Here is a 23,454-nt window from a genome sequence, read left to right on the forward strand (position 1 = left end):
ATAAAACTTTAATGCTTAAAATCACTGAAATTTACTATATTTTAATATAAAATCTAGTAAATCTTAGGAAAATAATTTATGTTTGATAATTTCAAAACTGAAATTACGAAATATAGTTTTTATAAAAGTTTACATTGTATTGTCAATCTCTATATATTTTTGTTAATTACTCCATTTAATTTTCTTAATAACATTAAAAGAATGCAAACATTTGCCCCACTGATGTCTGCCATAATTAAAGCAATAAATTTCAAAAATATACATTTATAGTGTACATTAGGGTAGCCCTTAATAAACGAAAGTTGGATTTTGGCCATTCTCACCCCCCAGTTTGGTGAACATTAGTAAAAAAATCATCCTGAAAAAATTTTAGGTAAATCGGTTGGGGTTAAGACGTGCCGCAAGCCCTCTGAAGTTTTGAGATGCATTTACAAGGGGAAAAAATTCATTTTTTTTCAGTTTTTGTAAAAATTTTGCCATTAAAAAATTACTTTTGTAATTCAATTTAAAAGAATCGAAATGTGTACGTAATTGTCGTTCTAATGAGACATAAAAAACAGAAATCGGTTAAAAAATTTTAAAGTTATTAAAAATTCGCCAGGCCATTAACGTGTCTCAGGCCACTAGAACAAGAAATGTTGGAACAAAATTAACATATTTTGAGAAATATTAAAATAAAAGCTCATTTTTACTTAAAATATGTCCATATTTACTTGTATATGAGTTTTTGTCTTCGTAGGATACCGTTAACCTATTCTTAGGTATGAACAAAAAAATTTAATTTTTTTAACGGCAGTTTCAAAACTCCATTTTCAATTTTTTAAAAATTTTGTTAAACAAATTTCAGAATTTTTTGATCATCTCATTGGGATTTATTAAGAGTATAATAGGGAATAAAAATGTGAAAAAATTATGAAAATATCTCTTATAGTTTTTCCGTACCTGCGATTTAAATTTTGAAATTTTCGAGAAAAACCAATTATTTGGCAATTTTTAGGCCAATGAGCTCTATTTTCTTACTCTTATGAATTTTAAGCAAAACTTAATTAGAATATTATAGTCCAGATAATTCTAAATATACTCTGAAACTTTTACTAAAATCAAAAAACGTTAACCCTTAAATCGTGAAGGTCAAAGGTCAAATTTTTCAATATTTGGAATTTCTCTTGGAAAGATTTTGAAATGTTCGAAATGTTGTATATTTTTGGGCCGATTTTGATGAAATTTAACAAAAATATAACACAAAGCCTAGTATTTACAAAAGCAGCAGAAAAATTAAAAACCCCAAACTTCTAAAACCATAAAAAATTATGATTTTAAAAGTTTGGTGTCATTTTAACCCCAAGTGCCATTAAGCGTTAATTTCCATTCTTGTGCTGTTATTATAAACCCTAGAGTTTATGTTATATTTTTGTTAAATTTCATCAAAATCGGCCCAAAAATATACAACATTTCGATCATTTCGAAATCTTTCCAAGAGAAATTCCAAATATTGAAAAATTTTACCTTTGACCTTCACGATTTAAGGGTTAACGTCTTCCGATTTTAGTAGAAGTTTCAGAGTATATTTTGAATTATCTGGACTATAATATTCTGAATAGGTTTTACTTAAAATTCATAAGAGTAAGGAAATAGAGCTCATTGGCCTAAAAATTGCCAAATAATTGGTTTTTCTCGAAAATTTCAAAATTTAAATCGCAGGTACGGAAAAACTATAAGAGATATTTTCATAATTTTTTCACATTTTTATTCCCTATTATACTCTTAATAAATCCCAATGAGATGATCAAAAAATTCTGAAATTTGTTTAACAAAATTTTTAAAAATTTGAAAATGGAGTTTTGAAACTGCCGTTAAAAAAATTAAATTTTTTTGTTCATACCTAAGAATAGGTTAACGGTATCCTACGAAGACAAAAACTCATATACAAGTAAATATGGACATATTTTAAGTAAAAATGAGCTTTTATTTTAATATTTCTCAAAATATGTTAATTTTGTTCCTACATTTCATGTTCTAGTGGCCTGAGACACGTTAATGGCCTGGCGAATTTTTAATAACTTTAACATTTTTTGACCGATTTCTGTTTTTTATGTCTCATTAGAACGACAATTACGTACACATTTCGATTCTTTTAAATTAAATTACAAAAGTAATTTTTTAATGGCAAAATTTTTACAAAAACTAAAAAAAATGCATTTTTTCCCCTTGTAAATGCATCTCAAAACTTCAGAGGGCTTGCGGCACGTCTTAACCCCAACCGATTTACCTAAAATTTTTTCAGGATGATTTTTTTGCTAATGTTCACCAAACTGGAGGGTGAGAATGGCCAAAATCCAACTTTCGTTTATTAAGGGCCACCCTAGTGTACATACTTAGTATATATATATGTATTTTTAAGTGCTTACATATTAAATGCATTTAATTATATTTATTTTTTAATATATGATCTTTTAAATGTTTATAATTAATTTTTGTATTAAAAATTATACACGTACAAAAGTAAATACACAAATATACATACATATTCGTACATTCATAAAATGGTGAAATGCAGTAGCAAAAGTCTATCTATGTATTTATGATGATGCATGTTTAAAATACGAATGTTGCACTTATAAAGTATTGAAATATGCACATAAATACATATTAATATGTATATAATAATGTTAATGGATATGTATATGTTTGTATGTAAATAAACAAATAATAGCCAACCACTGCTAAACGATGAGTCGCAACATGCCACACGCCATTAACTCGAATAACCATTAATGTGCGTAAAATAACATACAACACAACACAGCAGCAGAGCAACAGCAACAATAACATTAGCAGCATGTACTACATACAACAAGTACAATATAGTAAAATACATTAAACTATTTGCAGCCAATATTATTCACACACATCCATACTCTTATACTAACAAATACTAGCAACATATTGAAAAGAGCCAACACAAATTTGTTGTTAAAGCCAGGACGTTAAATAAATTAAACTATTGCACGGAATTTCTCTCTTTTGATCAAACCGTAAGGCGTCATAATGCAATTACTTTATTTAATCAAACCAAACTTTATTCAACATTCACAACGACGATCTACCTTTCGTGATTCGGGATCTTTTATCATCAATTGCTCCACCTGTTACATGATTCATTACTGTGTCAAGAGTAAAGACGAGTCCTGACGGACACCAGTCTGGATATTTATATTGGCGCTTAATTGGTTGTCTTGAATGATCCGACAACTATCTCCATTGTACAGCTCTTTGACTAGATCACTTTCTCCGGCACTCTTTTACATTACAGTGCACCATATATCGATCTGTGGTTTAATATATCGAAGGCTTTTTCGAAATCAATGAAACATATGTATAAAGGAGTTCCACAATCCACTGATTGCTCAGCTATAATGCGCAGGATGGTGTTCAAGTGATCAATGCATGTACTTCTAGCTCTAAATCCTGCTTGCTCTTGGCTTAGGTTAGGTGCTAGAGATTCTGACAGCCTAATATTTTATTTTTAAAGAGAAGTATCACTCAGGCAGTTAATGTCTATATATTGTGTTACTTTCTTTGGAAAGGAGATCAATTGTAGAAGGAAAGGTGATGAAAGAACTGATGTTTATTATCATTAAATGTCATATCATGCATAAAGATCAACGCGCTAACCAATTAAGCTGATATTTTGTTGACCATGTTGAGCAGTTCTCCAGTTCTTGCACTGCATTAAGTTACCCTTTTTAGGGAGGAGAATAACGATGTGAAATACATAACTCTCAACAAATGTGAAATAATTTTGGGGTATATAAAAACCGGCTTCGTTCAGTGCATTGACGCATATGGGCGTGCGCTAAGGTTTTCTCCTCTGGGGCATCGCATAGTAATGATTTCATTTCTGCTGATATGTTTCGAAATACTTCAGAAACCTTCTTGAAAAAAATCCTTACTAAGCGATGCCGGTTTTTGATACAACCCAGATTAGAAAAATTAACTGGAATCTAGAAGGTAGAACAAAATCTAATGGAGATTGAAGTCATTCCGATACAAATGTTGACAGGTTTCCAATATTAGAAATTTTTATTGGATTTTTTTATTAGTATCCAATTACATGTTAAAACCAAAGAAATTGTTTAGCTTTTTAATGAAGTATACATTCCTAAAATTTAATAATTTGTTCTGGGCGGGAATTACCGGGATCCCGGGAAATTTCAAAATTAATCCCGATTTCAAGGAAATGATTTATCGGATTTATTCGAAAAAAATATTTAAATGTGATTTCCTCTCATATAAAATGTATTTGTGGAGAAATTTGTAGATACCCATATAAATCAGACATTTATGACCAAAACCTATTATTTCGGGAAGACATTTGTATGAGGGCATGGTGAAATAACGGATCGACCAAACAATTTCAATAGGCTTCGTCCTATAGCCGAAACAAATAATTGTGCTTACTTTTATCGAAATATGAACTCAGAAAATTATTCTGAGTCGATAATTTAGCTTTATCAAATGAAATTTTTTTTTAAAGAATTTACTATTTCAAATTTCTGCATTTACAACACTCGAATCTATTCATACTTTTCACTTTATTTGTTTTATTTTATTGGCCATTTAAAAATATATGTATATACATTTTTTCACTGTTGTTATTCCTGATGTTTTTGAACATTCATAAAGTAAACACTCAATATATTTATTACCATTTTTCACATTTTCATTATTTCATTTTGTTAATAAGACGACTGCAACAACAATTATGATGATGATGAAAATGTTTAACACAAAACAAAAAATTAAAATGTAAATGAAAATGAAAATAACACAATACAAAACGTTTAATGGATTTAATGGTGTGGCAGACATTTATATGGTAACAACTTTTATAATAATAAACAATATCGCCACCACCAAGACCAGCACCAGCACTATTTATTATAGGACTACTTGTATGTTAAAAGAAAGAATGAAAAAAATAAATGTAATTATTTAAATGTTTAAACAAAAAACGAAATATACGGAAATAGACAGAAACCGCGAAGCACTTTACAAATTGTATAAATAAAATAAAACAAACAGACACCCAGTGTAAATTAAACTCTTGTAATGAGAAAAGCAAAAATAAAATATAGACTCCTCGTACTCGTTTAATGTATAATACATATCTAAAATAAAATTATAATTGAAAGTGGAATTGATAATTAACTAGTGGGAAAAATTTATAGGGCTTAACTTTGTAGGCCTTCTAATAGACCATTTTACTCATTCTATATGATTCGATACTCATTCCACTTTATCTTGTCTCAGATGGTGTTCTAGAATGATTTTGTTTCTCCAACATGATTGGTTTGGACATTTTTTTCTAAAGGATTTTTATTAAGCGATTCCTATCTTTAAATTTAAATAACGCAAAGTGTGTGTGAGATATCAGCGACATTTTGTTGGCCTATCGATGTCATTATGTATGGAACATTGAGCAAATGTCAGCCGCGGCTATGCCGAGTGTTGGGAATCGGATATGTCAACAATTCTGGCGCATAAATGTTGCCTTTTGAGGGCAGCTGTGGTTTGTGGCTTAATCGCATATACTTAAGAAAACCCCACAAGAAAAACTCTAACAGCGTCAAATCGAACGATCTCGGTGGCCAATTCACATCACCTCCACGTGAGATGACCTCAAATCGTTCATGCAGAATGTCCAATGTGGCATGAGCTGTGTGGCACGTAATGACGTCCATTTCAAAGCACATGTTGTTGCTGTCCATATCATCCAAAGAAGTTGGAAATCATCGACCTATAGCCGTGACGGTAATGGCCAGGCCAATATCATTCTCAAAGAAATATGGACCGATGACCAGCCCAAAATCCACACCAGACAGTGACTTTTTCTGGACGTTCGTGGAGCTCATGTGAATTGTTATCATTCCAAATTCGTAAATTGTGTTTGTTGGTCATTCATCCTGAAATGGGACTCATCGCTTAAAGTGGGCAAACGCACGGAATGTTGACCTAACAGAACACCCATTTTGATAAAACAATTTTATCATTTGCTCTTGTTGCCGAACTCTGTATAAATCCATAGTGATTTGGCAAAACAAACTGAATAAATGACAGCCAATTCGACAGATGTAGCTTCAACGGAAGTCCCTACTGGAAGATCATTTATTTTGCTCTCTTTATTGTAAACCTTTACATGAAACCATAAGAAGGTACAAGATTGATTTTGTACCTTCAATTCACGTTGATTTTTTAGGTTTTATGCTGAATTCAATAAGAATATTTTCCCTAATAGCCCTCTTTGAAAGCTTGCTTCCGCAGACCTTCATTAAGGCTTTCATTTTCAGGCATTTTAATACAAATTCCTATGTAGACATTAATGAGGCAGATCTTATTACTGGCCTTCAACGGAAAATTCTACTATGACTTCTTAAGAAGGCCTTCTATCAGCCCTCTAACAAAAGCGAGTATGCAAGGCCTTATTTCCCAATGACACGCGATGTAAAAATTTCCTTGTGTCTTCATAATAAGGCCTTTAGGAAGGCCTCTTTACTGCATCCATTTCCCGCTGGGTAGTATTATAAAATTAAATATTAATATGAGTGTGTGCGTTTGTGTCTGATCATCAGACATTTAAATAAAATTATTTTTTAACGAACTGGGATTCAAAATCACATTACATTTATTAATTATTTATCCATAATAAATTTATTCAACGAAATGCTTTTTTAATCTTTTAATGTCATTAATGTCATTTTGTATGTGTTGGGTTAATAATATATGGATGGCCTTATATTTTTTAAAGCAAATATTTATTAACACTGCACAAAGTCGGCAAATTTTTGAAAGTGCTATTAAATGCACGATACATTTTAAAATGGGTATGTAGCATTCCGAATTACCCAGCAAAAACTTAACTTAGTAAATCACATGATAATCTAAATGTATTTAAGCCAAGTTTAGAAACATTATAGTATCGCTTTTTTCATTCTATTTCGAGAAATCCTTCGCATAGAAGGGGAGTTAATGGAATCCAACATTTTTTTTTCTGTGCTCGTTAAAGTGGAAGTGGGCCTATGATCAATTATGAACCGATCGGCATGAAATTAGATCGTTAAATCGATGTCCTTCGATACCGATCGACTCAGAAAGTTATTCTCGGCATACTTTGAGATGGGTGTTGGAATAATATTTTTGGGTTTTACTAACACGGTGGTATAGTCTATAATTAAACAAAGAATTCAGAGAAACTAAAGTACAAAATGTGTTTTCTATGGAAAGTAATGCTTTGTGTTTTGACGATATGTTGACGATTTTTTCTGAAAATTTTACGATTTTACAACTAAGCATCTGGCGAGTAATCTTACAATTACAATACGACGAAATTAAAGTTTCGGATCCGATCGGCTAACGGCTTGATATTGTAGATAACAACTTATCAATTAGATAAATCGGCTAACTTGCGATGTAGTTTTTGTTTCCATCAGGTTTATGCTTCCTTCCCGGTTCTTCAAAGTTCTGCTTCCTTAAGACAAATTATTGTTAAAATACGTTTAAGGCTATTTTCGGCAAACAATGGTTTGTTGTCTAAAATGAGCTAACAAATAATAAGCTAGCTATGTGATTGAACGATACTTTCAAAACCATCGCTCTGACTCCTAGATATTAAGGAAGTCAAACTGGAAACGGAGACCTATTAGAATAGTTGGAAAATTCTTACTTTTCCAAGAAAACCGAATTCTAATAGAACTATGACCAATAATAACCTTGGCGATATTCTGGATCTTTAAATGTCATAGCAATTTACATTTCTTAACTTTCTTACTTATAAACAATCTTAATTTTGTTAATTGCCGCAAATGAATGCTAAAACTAATTATGATATTATCCATCTACGATCTACCTCACGATGGATGCAGATTTGTATTGTGTTGGTGTGATTGCATTTTTCGTACATTTAATCTGTTTTAATTAAATCTGTTTATTTTTTGCTTCGGCGACAAAATGTTGAGTGTTTTAATTGAAATACATAATGATGTCAGATCAAAAAAAGTTTTGTGTTACGGCAAATATATTTAAAATTATGAGCCGTTTTATGAATCATAAATTCAATTAAAATGCAAGTGTAACAAGTTCTAAAGAGTTTTTTTTTTAATTATACTTAAATTCTGATGTGGTACAGAATACTCTTTTAGTATACATAGTTTACTTTGAAGATAATGGGACAAATTGTATATTAGTCTGAAAGGCAAATACACTATTTTCTATTACAAAGATTGGGTGTATATCTTAAAAATCCGGGATTTACAATAAGTAGATGGCTTTTGAAAGCGGTTTTTGTTTTTGATAACTTATATGTCATTGTGAAGGGTACATATCTGTCATTGATTTTCACTTAGTTGTTTTTCCTTCGAAAATGTTAAATTTAGTACCAACATTTTAGAAATTTTTCAAAATAAATACTAAAAATTTTTAAAAATCTTGCATTTTTAAGTCACACACCAAATATTTTTGCAGTACAAAAACAGCATCCTTAGACAATGGAAGGAATCAATCTGAGAAATCATAATGGATTCTAAATTTGCATTGTATCAAAGGTAAATATTGTAAAGTTATGGTTCTTACAAAGAACATAATTTCTCCGAGTAACCAATCATCAAATATGTTCATATTGTATGAATACTGGTTACCAAATTCCTCGTTTTTCTACTTATTTTTTATTTTTTTTTTGGATTCTAGTAATTAATTTAAATTTCTTTTTAATTTTGTTTAATATGAGTGGTGATTGAAATTCGGTTTTTTGTGCCCACGACAAAAAAAAAAACCACACCACACAAATTTATTGTAGACATTTAATTATATTTAGAATACAACAAGAATTGCTGTACTTAAAGCTAATTTCACTTTAATAAATATTTAATATTTATCAAAAAATATCATGTGATGATAAACATAAATCAAATTACTCGTCATTAAAATAGTAGTGCCTGCCACAAAACTGCACTGAAACGAAAAATAAGTTGAAAATTACGCATCGTTAAAGTTTGAAAAAAAAAATATTTATATCCAACAAAGCACAAACAGATTGCATTATAGCCAAAACAGAATAATGAAATAATGTTAAAAAGGAAAAAATTACAGAAAATCTCTAAACTCAGGGGTATAATAATTTAAAAGTCAGAAGCTACTTGTAAACTTGTTGCTGGAAAATCAGTGAGTTATTAATATAAAAGGATTTTTTATAAGAATAATCAGCAAAAACACGAAGAATACTCAAAAATACTTTCCAAACATATTTGATCAGAATTTTGTATATATTGTTGTAATTACCTCATACTATGAGAATAGAGTGAAAGAGAGAACAGGAATAGTCCTGACTGTTTTTTAATTTACTTTTTTTAAGCAGCGAAATAAATGTAATGTTAGATACATATATAATGAATTATGAAAAGTGAAAGTTTAACAACAAAATTATAAAACATTTGTATAAATATTAGGGTATTCGAATTATTCGATTTTTCTCTTGTTCGAATAAAACGAATAATTCGAATAAGAGATTTTAACTTGTTCGAATAATTCGATCACACGTTTAAAATTAATCGAATTATTCGAATAATTTTTGATGTCGGTTTTTTAATATTTTATTGTTAAAGAAAAACCAAAATAATGTTAAAGTTAGCAATTCAAGTACTGATAATGTTAAAAACATTCGAAAACAAAGACCATCATTAAATTATCATCAGAAATTTTCTGATCAGATTAACTGCCGTACAATCTACAAAACAGTTGACTAGCAAACCCTAAAGTTTCCGTTTTGGAGCTATGCTTTAAAAAATTTGAGCTAGTTGGACATGATCCTAAATTCAAGTACAATAAAAACGTATTAAGAACTTTTTTATGTCGTTCATTAATTCGGGTTTTTATTTTTATTATTCTTCTAAATACTTTGAATTTAATATTGTTTTTATGTTTTCGAAATAAAAAGTGAAGAGATTGTTTACAAACGCGCCTTTCTTTTATTGATATCAATTTGATACATTGCGACTAGTCTCGATTGAAAATGATTGCGACGGAGGGTTAAAATGAGTAACTAATTCTTTAGTAAATGAATTATTCACTTTATCTAAATTATTTATAACAAATTGTTTTATACCCTCAAGTTCTATCAGGGTTCCGAATCTTTGCTTAATAAAGTGGTCTTGGGGAATTACAAAAATCTGTCCAAAGTTTGATATCATTGTCAGTGAACGTGGCTAATTTGAACAAATACGCAAAAACTTTATTACCATGTTAGACAAAGATGTTCAACGATGTTCAAAATTGTGTATAAGACGATGCTTTTCTTGCAACAAAACGTTAGTTTGCAAAATTTATTAAATATTTTGTAACACGTACGCGGTTAATAACATCACTTATATACATACATATATTTTAAGATCATAGCCTTTCTCACATTCTCCATCACATTCAACTCCACTTTAATCTAAGTTAATAATTTGATTATTAATTGCGATTCTTCTAATATTTCGCCAGCTAAATAACAAATATTTTATTCCGTACCTTTTATTTTCATTGGATCAAGTCCTAAGTTAAAAATGTTGAAAGATTTGTTTTTAGAATTGTAACTTCTTGCAGTAAAACTTATATATTTATAGAAGGAGCTATCGGAACACTCATCTACAGTGATTGAAAGTCCCTTTGTCTTTAGTTATTTGTCGAATTTCAGAAACAATACAACTTCTGTGGGTCATTATTACTTATTTAAATTTGAAAAATTTTAAGCAATTTAATAAATTTAAATATATGGGGCATTTCATGTCAAGTGAACCAACTTTTGAAATCGATGTCTTCCGATCGGGATGAAATTTGCACCAAGGTTAGCTCTATTGGATATTAACTCAGACACAATTTTTCAACAACATCGGTCGAGAACTCTCTGAGTTATAGGGGGTAAAATTTTGACAATTTGGTCAAACAGGGGTTTTTTCTTATCCATGTAACTTATTACCTATTGTTCTTAGCAAAATGTGTCCCAAATAGTATAGATAGCTATTTCTTCGATCTTTCGAAAAAAAAATATTTAAAAAAAAAAATAAAAAATTTTTAATATTTTTTTTCCGAAATCAAAAACTTTTTTGACTTTTTTTTTAAATTTTTTCTCTTTTTTTTTTTTTTTTTTTTTTTCTTAAAATAAAGTTTAGATATTTTCCTTGAACACCTACTTGGTCGCTTAGTGGGATGCGAGTGGGATATCTATCAAAATAAATATTTTGTAACTCAAAACATAACATTTTTGACTTTTTTTGCAAAATCAAAAACTTTGTTGACTTTTTTTTTTCAAAATGGACCCTTTTTTAATCTTTTTTTTAGGTCAAACAAAAGCTTAGATATTATCCTTGAAGACCCTTTTGGTCGCTTAGTGGGATGCGAGTGGGATATCTATCAAAATAAATATTTTTTAACTCAAGACTTACAATTTTTGACTTTTTTTTTTGCAAATACGAGTGGGATATCTATCAAAGGGATATCTATCAAAATAAATATTTTGTAACGCAAGACATACAATTTTTTAATTTTTTTTTGCAAAATCAAAATTTTTTTCCAATATGGGCCCTTTTTTAATTTTTTTTTTTTTGCTCAAAAGAAAGCCTAGGTCCATTCCTTTAAGATATTTTTAGTCCCTTAGTGGGATGCGAGTGGGATATCTATCAAAATAAATGTTTTAACACAAAAATTGTATGTCTTGAGTTACAAAACATTTATTTTGATATATATCCCACTCGCATCCCACTAAGCGATCAAAACCATCTTAAAGGAATAGGCCTAAGCTTTCTTTATAGCAAAAAAAAATTACAAAAAGGGCCCATTTTAAAAAAAAGTCAAAAAAGTTTTTGATTTTGCCAAAAAATCAAAAATTGTATATCTTGAGTTACAAAATATTTATTTTGATAGATATCCCACTCGTATCCCACTAAGGGACCTAAAATATCTTAAAGGAATGGACCTAAGCTTTCTTTTGACTAAAAAAAAATTTTTAAAAAAGGGCCCATTTTGAAAAAAAATTCGAATTTGCAAAAAAAAGTCAATAATTGAATGTCTTGAGTTACAACATTTTTATTTTAATAGATATCCTACTCACATCTTCCTAAGTGACAAAATAGGTCTTAAAGGAAAAGACCTAAGCTTTCTTTTGAGCAAAAAAAAAATTTTAAAAAAAAGTCCCATATTGGAAAAAAATTTCGATTTTGCAAAAAAAAATTAAAAAATTGTTACAAAATATTTATTTTGATAGATATCCCACTCGCATCCCACTAAGGGACTAAAAATATCTTAAAGGAATGGACCTAGGCTTTCTTTTGAGCAAAAAAAAAAATTAAAAAAGGGCCCATATTGGAAAAAAATTTTGATTTTGCAAAAAAAAATTAAAAAATTGTATGTCTTGTGTTACAAAATATTTTGATAGATATCCCACTCGCATCCCACTAAGGGACTAAAAATATCTTAAAGGAATGGACCTAAGCTTTCTTTTGACTACAAAAAAAATTTTAAAAAAAGGGCCCATTTGGAAAAAAAATCGTATTTGCAAAAAAAAAAGTCAAAAATTGTAAGTCTTGAGTTAAAAAATATTTATTTTGATAGATATCCCACTCGCATCCCACTAAGCGACCAAAAGGGTCTTCAAGGATAATATCTAAGCTTTTGTTTGACCTAAAAAAAAAGATTAAAAAAGGGTCCATTTTGAAAAAAAAAGTCAACAAAGTTTTTGATTTTGCAAAAAAAGTCAAAAATTTTATGTTTTGAGTTACAAAATATTTATTTTGATAGATATCCCACTCGCATCCCACTAAGCGACCAAGTAGGTGTTCAAGGAAAATATCTAAACTTTATTTTAAGAAAAAAAAAAAAAAAAAAAAAAAAGAGAAAAAATTTTAAAAAAAAGTCAAAAAAGTTTTTGATTTCGGAAAAAAAATATTAAAAAATTTTTATTTTTTTTTTTAAATATTTTTTTTCCAAAGATCGAAGAAATAGCTATCTATACTATTTGGGACACATTTTGCTAAGAACAATAGGTAATAAGTTACATGGATAAGAAAAAACCCCTGTTTGACCAAATTGTCAAAATTTTACCCCCTATAACTCAGAGAGTTCTCGACCGATGTTGTTGAAAAATTGTGTCTGAGTTACTATCCAATAGAGCTAACCTTGGTGCAAATTTCATCCCGATCGGAAGACATCGATTTCAAAAGTTGGTTCACTTGACATGAAATTCCCCATATATATATTATTCGTTATTCGAAAATGGCCGTTTTTAAATTGTTCGAATAATTATTCGTAAGAAATTATTCGATTAATCGAACGATCATTAGTCGAATGAATACCCCAATAAATATTAAATTTAAACAAGTCACATTTCATAGCCAAAAACAAAGAAATAGTACTATGTCGAATATTTTGTTCACCTGCGGGAACGCGACTAATAAAATAAATGTGGTAAAAAATACTGTAAAATTTAATCTAATTTTGTTACTACATATTATAATATGCTAAACAGAACAAACTCATTTAGATTAGTTTCTTGAGCTAGGTTTCTCTTATGGGAAACTACTTCTTAAGTTCTCGGCCTGTGATAAAAGCGGTTTAAAGGTATTTTAAAAAATAAAATCGAAAAAGGTTTTATTTCCAATAATTGCCCAACTCTTCTAAACATTTATTTTCACTTATTTGATAATACAAATGTTTTGTTAAATTCCCTTTTTTTAATGTCCCAAATACTTTATTTGATATAAAGTAGCTTTAAATCTACAAAAAGATTTATAGCTTAAAAGGAAATACTTCAAATATTTGTTTTTACTTTGTTGTACAATTACAATATTTAAAACTTTATAGTTTTGCAACAGGACAACAGTAATAACAACAAAAAGCCAACGAAAAAGGAAATTCAGTATAACTTCAGCCTTAAAGTCAGTCAGTAACTGTGGTAGAAAGAAGCATCATTAATTTACTGCTGCTTAACATCAATTATAAAAACCTTAAAGTAATTTGTTCTTCCTTTTAAGTTGTATTTTTCCAACAGAATAGAAGAGAAGAAAAAGTATAAAGAAAACAAAACAAAAAAACCTTCTGAAAAATGTTCTTAATTTTCAGTGTTTTCAAATAGTAGTTGCAGCAAAGAAAAGAAAAAAAAGAGAAATAAAAACTGAAATGCAAAAAAAAAACTATATAAACAGGCCTTCATGGTTCTTTGAATTTTAATTGGTTTGCAAGCACAATCATCATCATCAGCTGCTGTTGCAAGAGCAATAGCACTGCTATTATGTAGTAGTTGCTAATATTCAAAAAAGAAAAGTAAGGAAAAGCCAAAAAAAAAGTAGCATTTAAAGTGGACTAATGTTTGTGAAGCTACGACTGCACAGTGGGTTATTGCAATAGGAAATCTAAGTTTTTCTAAATGCTTAAATTTAAAGCTTTCATGATTTACTTAAGTTAGAATTTGAAATTTGTTTGGTCCCATTGTTAACACTTCCTTTACATACCACCCAAGCAATTATATTAAACATAAAATGTGACTTTTGCCGCCTTTTGTTGGTCTTATTTAAGAAAATAGATAGTAAATGTAAAATGTTCACCAAGAGAGGAAAAGGTAAAGAAAGAAGGAAAAAATTTATAGTCAAGCTGGCTTCTTTATACCACCCTGGTCTGCTGTGGGTCACTGGCTGTCTGACTGCCTTGCTGGCAATGCAATTGGGACAAGGTATCACAAAATTATTTCAACTGTTGTCATGTCTTTCATGATTTTGTTTGTTTTTAATTTTTATTTCTTATATATGTATTTCTCTACAGTTGCTTTCTTACGACCAAAGATATAACGAACAAGTAAGAGTGCTATATTCGGCTGTGCCGAATCTTATATACCCTTCACCAAATTATACTTCAAAATTTTAAATGTTTTAGGTAAACAAAATTTAATTTTTTTTCCAGTTGTTTTTTTAATTTTTTGGAACAAAATTTTTTTTTGATTATTTTAATTTTTTTTTTAAATTTTAAATTTTTTTTTTAAATTTAAAATTTTTTTGTTTTTTCAATTTTTTTTGTGAAAAAAAAAATTCGGGTTACAAATTTTTTTTTCCGATTTTGACCCATTGTAGGTCCATCTTACTATGGTCTTATTTATATACGTCGTTGCAAATGTATTTGAAATATCTATCATTAGATATCCATATTGTCTATATTAATGTCTTAGTAATCCAGATATAGGTAAAAAATAGGTCAAAAATCGAGGTTGTCTTGGTTTTTTCCTCATATCTCAGTCATTTGTGGACCGATTTTGCTGATTTTAAATAGCAAAATTCTCGAAAACATGTCTGATAGATTTATTGAAGATTTGGATCCCGAAGATATCTGGGGTCTTCAGAAAATTGATTTCAACAGACAGACAGACGGACATTGCTTAATCGACTCCGCTATCTATAAGGATCCAGAATATATACAGCCCAATTATGAATAAAAACTCCCCGGGAGTTTTTTCCCTTTTCTCATTTTTCCTATTCAAATTCAATGGGAAAAACTCCCAGGGAACAAACTCCCGGGGAATTTTTTATTCATAATTGGGCTGATATACTTTATAGGGTCGGAAATGAAAAATGTAGAAATTACAAACGAAATGACAAACTTATATATACCCTTCTCACGAAGGTGAAGGGTATAAAAACGAAAAAAATTATATTAAAAAGAAATCTTATGCAAATACTTGAATTGTATTTGGCGGCACTCTAATGTGGCAACATACATTTCATTTCGTTTTTTTTTCATTTAGCCAAAAGTATGAAAATTGTTGAGATATAAAAATTATACTAAAAAGCAGCAACATCAACAAATATAAACAAACTATATACTTTAGAATATTTAATGTACGGCGACACTATTGCAAACGTACATGTACGAAAATGCACAATTCACTAAACACCCAACAAGCGGAATGGGTGAGGTGAGCTTTAAAGGAGTGTATACTTTAATTTGGGGCCATCTTTGATGAGAATATAAAATTTCCATAAAAACTTATACAATTAAAACTTGAATTTGTCTTAAATTTTAAATATCTAGTTTTAAAGATTACGAAGCTAAATCTTAAGTCCGCGACTTTTATAATTTCCGTCTCTTAACTGAAAATGCAACACAGCTCATGTCCACAGGCATCTGTCAGTTGAAGCCTGTGGACAGGATTAACAAGCTGCGTCATTTGGTTTGTGTTTGATAGCAGAATTACAAAAATGTGAATTCTGTCTGCATTAAGCATCACTCACATAAAGGATATGCTTGATAAATACTATGGGAAATCTGCACCTTCAATTTCAGTGGTAAATAAATGGATTTATGTGCCGTTTGGACGCACAGTTGAGGTCTCTCGAAACAATTGAAAAAAATTACGACATGGTGTTGGCCGATCGAAGATTGAAAGTTTCAATTTTTAACGATCACTTGGGTATGAGAATTTGGCTACGAAATGCTCCAACTTCGATCGGCCAACACCGATCGAAGTTGGAGCATTCGGCGGAAAGAGATTTGCCTCTCACAAAAAATACATATTTTCATGACTTCGACAAATCTTATTTTTTGGAAGGGATAAAAAAATAAGAAACATTGGACAAAGTGCACAGAGCTCATAGGAGACTATGTTGAAAAATTAAATAATGTTTTATTCAAAAACCTGTGTATCATTCAGTAGTACCTGGTCCTTCCTCACACATACAATTCTGTAATGTTCGATTTTCGTATGAACTTTTCAAACGCTCTCATTCGTAAAATGTATTTATTTTCATGTATAGAAATTGTGAATTAAGACGCTCAATTTTTAACAAATTTTTTGCTTCATTACTAGTCTATTATAATAGTTGAACCTCCTGCAATTTGATGGCCCAATGGGTCATTTTCCAGTTATCACACGCTCCTACGTAGAAATATATCTCCTGGATATCAAAAGTAGTGATGAGGTCGCAGTTGCCTGGCTTACAGCAATATATAATTACTGATGGTACAACTCAGATTGGTCAACACTTTAGTATTTTTCCAAGGCTATGTAATGCAGAGATTTGATTATTTTCCAAACAATCTCAACAATGTGATATGCAGATTATGCTATGCCTAAATTATAATGTAACTTGCAGAATTAAGGCATTCTTGAACTTTGTATCCATTCGGACAATAGCTTAGGATTCGGGATTAATCACCAACTCCATAATGCGAACTGTGTTTATCTTGAACCTTTGGGTTTTCATATATAAAAGCCTTGATTTGTGATACTATTAATGATCAGCATACGAATGAGAAAGATCAGCAAATGAAATTTGAAGATTTCATTGAGAATAAAAATGGATTTAGTGTCCTTGATGATTGACATTTTTAAGGATCAGCTAACGGATGATAAATATCACCAAATTAAATTTAAGGATTTTATTGAGAATTAAAATGGATTGATGAATGACAAAGATGCTCGACGCTCTTATCAAACACACAATATTTAAGTAAAAATAACGGCTTCAAGATCTCAGAAGATTTTCTTTGTTTCCATACTCTGATCATATCCCTGTCAGCATGACACATATCAATAGGTTATTAAGAGAACAACCAAAAAGTACTTCTTCTTACTACTTTAAATTATAACTAGATGTTTCAAATCTTCAAAAAGTAGCAAGTAAAATACTACCTAATTAAAGCATTCTTTCAAACACCTGACCACCAAACCAAGAGAAAAAACTGAAAATCTAGTCAGTCAAGCAAATATCTAGTTGTATTACAAACGGTAGCCAAAATACACCAATACGATATATTAGATACACGATTTTACACTATACATTTTAAACGAGTATAAAGCAAAACACAGTCAAATGGGAGACAAATATTTTGCTATTGGATGATTTAAATTTTTAGTGAATTTGATTTACGCAAAAAATATTTGCAGCATTAATTGTAATAGTACGTAAATTTTCTATTACATTAAGTGCGAAAAATATGCAGCTGCATTAATCCTTAGATTAAATATAGAATATTTTTAATTAAATTTATTGTAGCGGTTTCATTTTTTTTATATTTTTATTACTACATACATATTATTAAATTTAATTTTGCCTTAGCGTCATATGAGTGTCGCACAATCTATGCAGAGGGAAAAAAGTTAATGGGTTTTTAAATTACATTAATATGAATTTGCCAAAGTGGTGATATTTTTTTTTGTACAGATACTTTGTTGTGTGGAAAACTTTTTGATTTCATTAGAGAGAAAAACTAAATATTAATAAGTAATGGTATGAAGAATGTTTTCTTAATGAAGTGGTAAATTTAATAGATTTTTTTTTAATTTCCTGTCAGAAATTAATCATCATTTTGTGTTTCAGGTTTAGATGTTAAATTTTTTTAACAGATTTCAAAACAATTTTACAAAATGAAAAAAGTTTTAATTGTTTGTTTTGGCGATCTAAAGACGGATGTAATACTTAAGGTCAAAGGTGAATATGATCGATGTTTTCTAAATATCAAGCATGAATCTAAATAAAGAATTAGATTTTGGGATTGCATTTATGGAATGAATGACTGACATTTTTATACCCAACATCAAATATGATGGGGAGTATATTAATTTTGTCATTCCGTTTGTAACACAACAAAATATTCATCGCAGACCAATAAATATTCTGGATCCTTATTAAATTCTAAGACAATCTAGCTATGTACATCCGTATGTCTGTCTCTGTTGATAAAGTCTGTTTGGTATGGAAAATGAGCAATAGCGGTCCATGATTTCACCTAGCCCCCATAGAATGATGTTCCTCAGAAAATGACTTGAACATTCATAATTGTCGTATAATAATTTATATCATAATGAAGACCTAAATCTTTCTACCAACTTTTGTGAGAATCGGTCCATAATTGATCTATCCCGCCATATAAACCCTATACACTAATTGGTTTCGAGATTTATAATTTTAGCTAAAAAAATTTATTTTCCAATAAAAACAACTAAGAAAGTATGGTCGGTCTAACCCGACCATATAATACCATACACTAAGTAAATGAGCAAAAATAGTTTTCTTTTAAAATATAAATCGGAAGTCCGGAAGTCCAAACCGAAACCGGTCGTGTGATTTATGTCCATATGAAAATTATTTATGTTGAATTTTGTGTGTATACTAGGGTATCCATTCGACTAATGATCGTTTGATTAATCGAATAATTTCTTACGAATAATTATTCGAACAATTTAAAAATGGCCATTTTCGAATAACGAATAATTCGAACAATTTTATGTAGAATAATCGAATAAAACGAATAAATGTTCATATACATACATATATTTAATTTTATTAAATTGCTTAAAATTGTTCATAATTTCAAATTTAAATAAGTAATAATGACTGTATTGTTTTTGAAATTCGACAAATAACTAAAGGCAAAGGGACTTTCGATCACTGTAGATGAGTGTTCCGATAGCTCCTTATATAAATATACAAATATTACTGCAAGAAGTTACAATTCTAAAAACAAATCTTACAAAATTTTTAACTTAGGACTTGAACCAATGAAAATAAAAGGTACGGAAAAAAATATTTGTTATTTAGCTAGCAAAATATTAATCAAAATCGCAATTAATAATCAACATTTTAACTTAGATTAAAGTGGAGTTGAATGCGATGGAGAATGTGATTTCGAAACGGTCGTCGAATAATAATATGATAATGAGGATGACATTTATAATGATTACATTGAAATAGATGAAGGCCATGATCTTAAAATATATGTATATAAATGATGTATAAATGACGCACGTAAGTGTTGCAAAATATTTAATAAATCGAAAGATAAACACAAATATTGCAAACTAACGTTTTGTTGCCAGAAAAGCATGCAGTTCGTCTTATACATGATTTTGAACATCGTTGAACAATTTTGTCTAACATGGTAATAAACTTTTTGCGTATTTGTAAATGCGTCAATCATGCACTGCCTGACTTCAAATTACCCACGTTCACTGACAATGGTATCAAACATTGGACAGATTCCCTTTATTGTGTAATTCCCCAAGACCACTTTATTAAGCAAAGATTTGGCAACGTTGATAGAGCTTGATGTATAATACAGTTCGTTATAAATAATTTAGAAATAGTGAATAATTAATTAACTAAAGAATTAGTTCCTCAATTTAAAAGCCGATTAATGAACGACATAAAAAAGTTATTAATACGTTTATATTGTATTTGAATTCAGGATCATGTCCAATTAGTTCAAATTTTTTAAAGCATAGCTCCTAAAGGGTTTGCTAGTCAATTGTTTTGTAGATTGTTCGGGAGTTAATCTGATCAGAATATTTCTGTTGAAAATTTAATGATGGACTTTGTTTTCGAATGTTTTTTAACATTATCAATAGTTGAATTGTTAACTTTAGCATTATTTTATGTTTGTCTTTAACAATAAAATATTAAAAAACCGACATCAAAACTTCATTCTTTACTTTTTTAAAAAAAAAATAAATTATTCGAATAATTCGATTAATTTCAAACGTGTGATCGAATTATTCGAACATGTTAAAATCTCTTATTCGAATTATTCGTAGATACATATATAAATTAAACATTTATGACCGATAAATTTCATTTCGGGCGAACATTTGTATGGGGGCTAGGTGAAACAATGGACCGATTTCAGCCAGTTTCAATAGTCCTTGGGCCGAAAAAATTATATGTACCAAATTTTATCGAAATATCTTCAAAATTGCGACCTGTACTTTGCGCACAAGGTTTACATGGACAGCCAGCCAGACGGACGGACGGACATCGTTTAATCGACTGAGAAAGTGATTCAAAGTCGATCGGTATACTTTAAGGTGAGCGTTAGACTAATATTTTTGAGCGTTATAAACATCTGCACAAACGCAGATGTTTATAACGCCCAAAAATACACCCCACTATGGTGGTGTAGGGTATAAAAATGCCATATTAACGACGCAAATCGAAGCACTAGCTACGCAACTTCGAAACCATGTGACGGAAAATGATTTTAGAGAATTAAGCTTAAATTTAATAAATTAATTCGGAGCTCTTGTTAGGTACGAGTTATACAATTTTTATCTGCACTCTTTTTCTTTTCATAAATAAATTCTTAATATATTAATAAATTAATAATATAGTTTACATTTAATAAAAATGCATTAGTAATTTTGTCCCAATTTGAAACTGCTCAAACTACAATAAAAGTATTTCTTTTTTTTAATTTCCAGGTTAAAATATGGTTTCAAAATCGTCGTACTAAATGGAAACGGCAAGATAATGTAACCAACTCAGAGGCTGCCGAGGTAAAATCGGCCAATCATGGTAAAGCAACAGCAACAACATCATCAGCAACATCCACATCCTCCACAACAACAGATAACACAAATGGAAATGGCAAAACACCGGCAACAACAAATGGTTCAGTAACCACAACAACAACATCATCAAATGCTGAAACGATGGTAGTGGCAACAACAAAGAAGAATTCACATAATTCACCTGGCAGCAATAGTAGCAGCAACAACAACAACAACAGCAGCAGTAACACAAACAACAATAATAGTAGTAGCAATAGCAACAGCGGCAGTAATATTGAAAGTAAACGAAATATTGCAAATGAATTAAGTGCAAAATTAACCGCCAAACAAGCGACAAAAATCAAAAAACAATTGAATGCAATACTAGAGAAAACCTCAAAAAACGCTGCTGGCACAAAGAACGAACACAACAGCAATGCTACAGCAGCTGCTGGAGGAGGAGGGGGTGCATTAAATATTTTCACGGCAGACAAATCAACATCAAACAATACAAAGGCATCGTATAATAGCACGAATACAAAACAACAACAGACAACACAAAACAATCATCGTCATCAGCACCACCACCATCATCATCAAAATCATCACAGTCACAATCATCATCGTCATATACCACACCATCATCATGCTATTCCATTAACGGTAGAGCCTGCAGCACCCCTGGAACAGACTGAGAAATTAGAAATCAAACTCGAAGAATCACCGCAACATCGTGAACTGCAATTAACATTGCTGAGAGCAGCACATTGTCAAAGTCCACACTATGGTGAAATGGATTTTGAAAGTAAATTGGCTGCATCAAAAATTTCAAATGCTTTAGCAATGGCCAAACTAAATGCCAGCGAATCTACACCATTGACCATTAAAGAAAAATCCCATAAAAGAGCTGAAAATACTGACGAAAAAAAGTCTTCAAACAAATTAGAAAGTACACAAAAATTAATTAAACCCAAAACTGATAAAGAGGAAACTAAATTAACAACAACTAGTTGTAAAGTGAAGGAGGAGAATGAGCAGGAAGATAATTCAATTATGTTATGTGATACTCTCAAGGATCAGCGTACGGAAGATAAAGATCATCAAACGGAATTTGAGGATTTTATTGAGAACAAAAATGGATTGACACACGACAATGAAACAGAAGATGCTGACAACGATGCTGAAATGAAAGAAATTTAAAATTTACTCAAATTTAAGAATATTATATTAAAAAAGATCTTCCAGTCAAAAAAGAAAAGTTAAATGTGTGCCAAAAATATAAAGGAAATTCATTTATATATTAAATACAATAAAATAATTATTTAAAAACACATAATATCTAAATACATAAATTCAATTTAATACATACTGCTAAAAAAAAATTAATTTGAAATAAAGGAAGCTCAATTATGTTATTTAAAATAGACATTAAACTTGTAAGATATTTTTAATATGTAAATACATGTATGTCACTATTTTTTAATTTTTTTTTAACTAAAAAGATCGAATAAAGTAAATTAAGTACTACATATTTGCTCTACTGCCTACAATACTTTATGGAGTTTATACTACACACGATAATATGAACTTGTAATGTGTTTTTATTGTAAATATAAAGTATTTAATCTTGTCGTTTTACAGGAGCTAGTACTAATTATTTAGATAAAACATACTATTCACACTTAAGGATTATTGGAATGCTATGATTTTCTGGTTTGAGGCCCTATATATATATATATATATATGATTTTCTGGTAACGGGTAGCTTTTTTACTGTCTGAGTATAAAATCGTGGACAATTTGTATTATTTTTCAATGAAGTTATTCAATGATGATAACTTGAAATTAATTGAGTAGTGGTAACGGCCACTTTTTCAGGCATTGCTGGCTGTTTGTCACGAATAACACGAACAATGTTGGCCTCCAAGGCGTCAATTGTTGCTGGTTTATCAGCATAATCCAGTGACTTCACATGGTCCAAGAAAAAATAATAGAGAAGTGCCAAATCACACGACCTTGGAAGCCAATTGACAGGTCCATTTCTCGAAATCAAGTAATCGCCAAATTTTTATTTCAATAAATCGATGGTTGCGGTCGCCATTCTGTCACCCAAATCA

At 29.9% G+C, this 23,454-nt stretch overlaps 1 protein-coding gene across 2 annotated transcripts in view; it reads left to right on the forward strand.

Annotated features, from left to right (window-relative positions):
* Positions 1–22,868, forward strand: part of NK7.1 — a 217,891-nt gene extending 195,023 nt beyond the window's left edge. For both annotated transcript variants that reach the window (XM_065515479.1, XM_065515480.1), the window contains one exon: positions 21,269–22,868. In XM_065515479.1, coding sequence (XP_065371551.1) covers positions 21,269–22,537 — 1,269 coding nt within the window. In that variant the 3' untranslated portion in view covers positions 22,538–22,868. The remainder of the gene's footprint in view (positions 1–21,268) is intronic.
* The last annotated feature ends 586 nt before the right edge of the window (positions 22,869–23,454 follow it).

The sequence above is a fragment of the Calliphora vicina genome, chromosome 1 (assembly GCF_958450345.1).
Source record: "Calliphora vicina chromosome 1, idCalVici1.1, whole genome shotgun sequence".
In the NCBI taxonomy this organism is placed as follows: Eukaryota; Metazoa; Arthropoda; class Insecta; order Diptera; family Calliphoridae; genus Calliphora; species Calliphora vicina.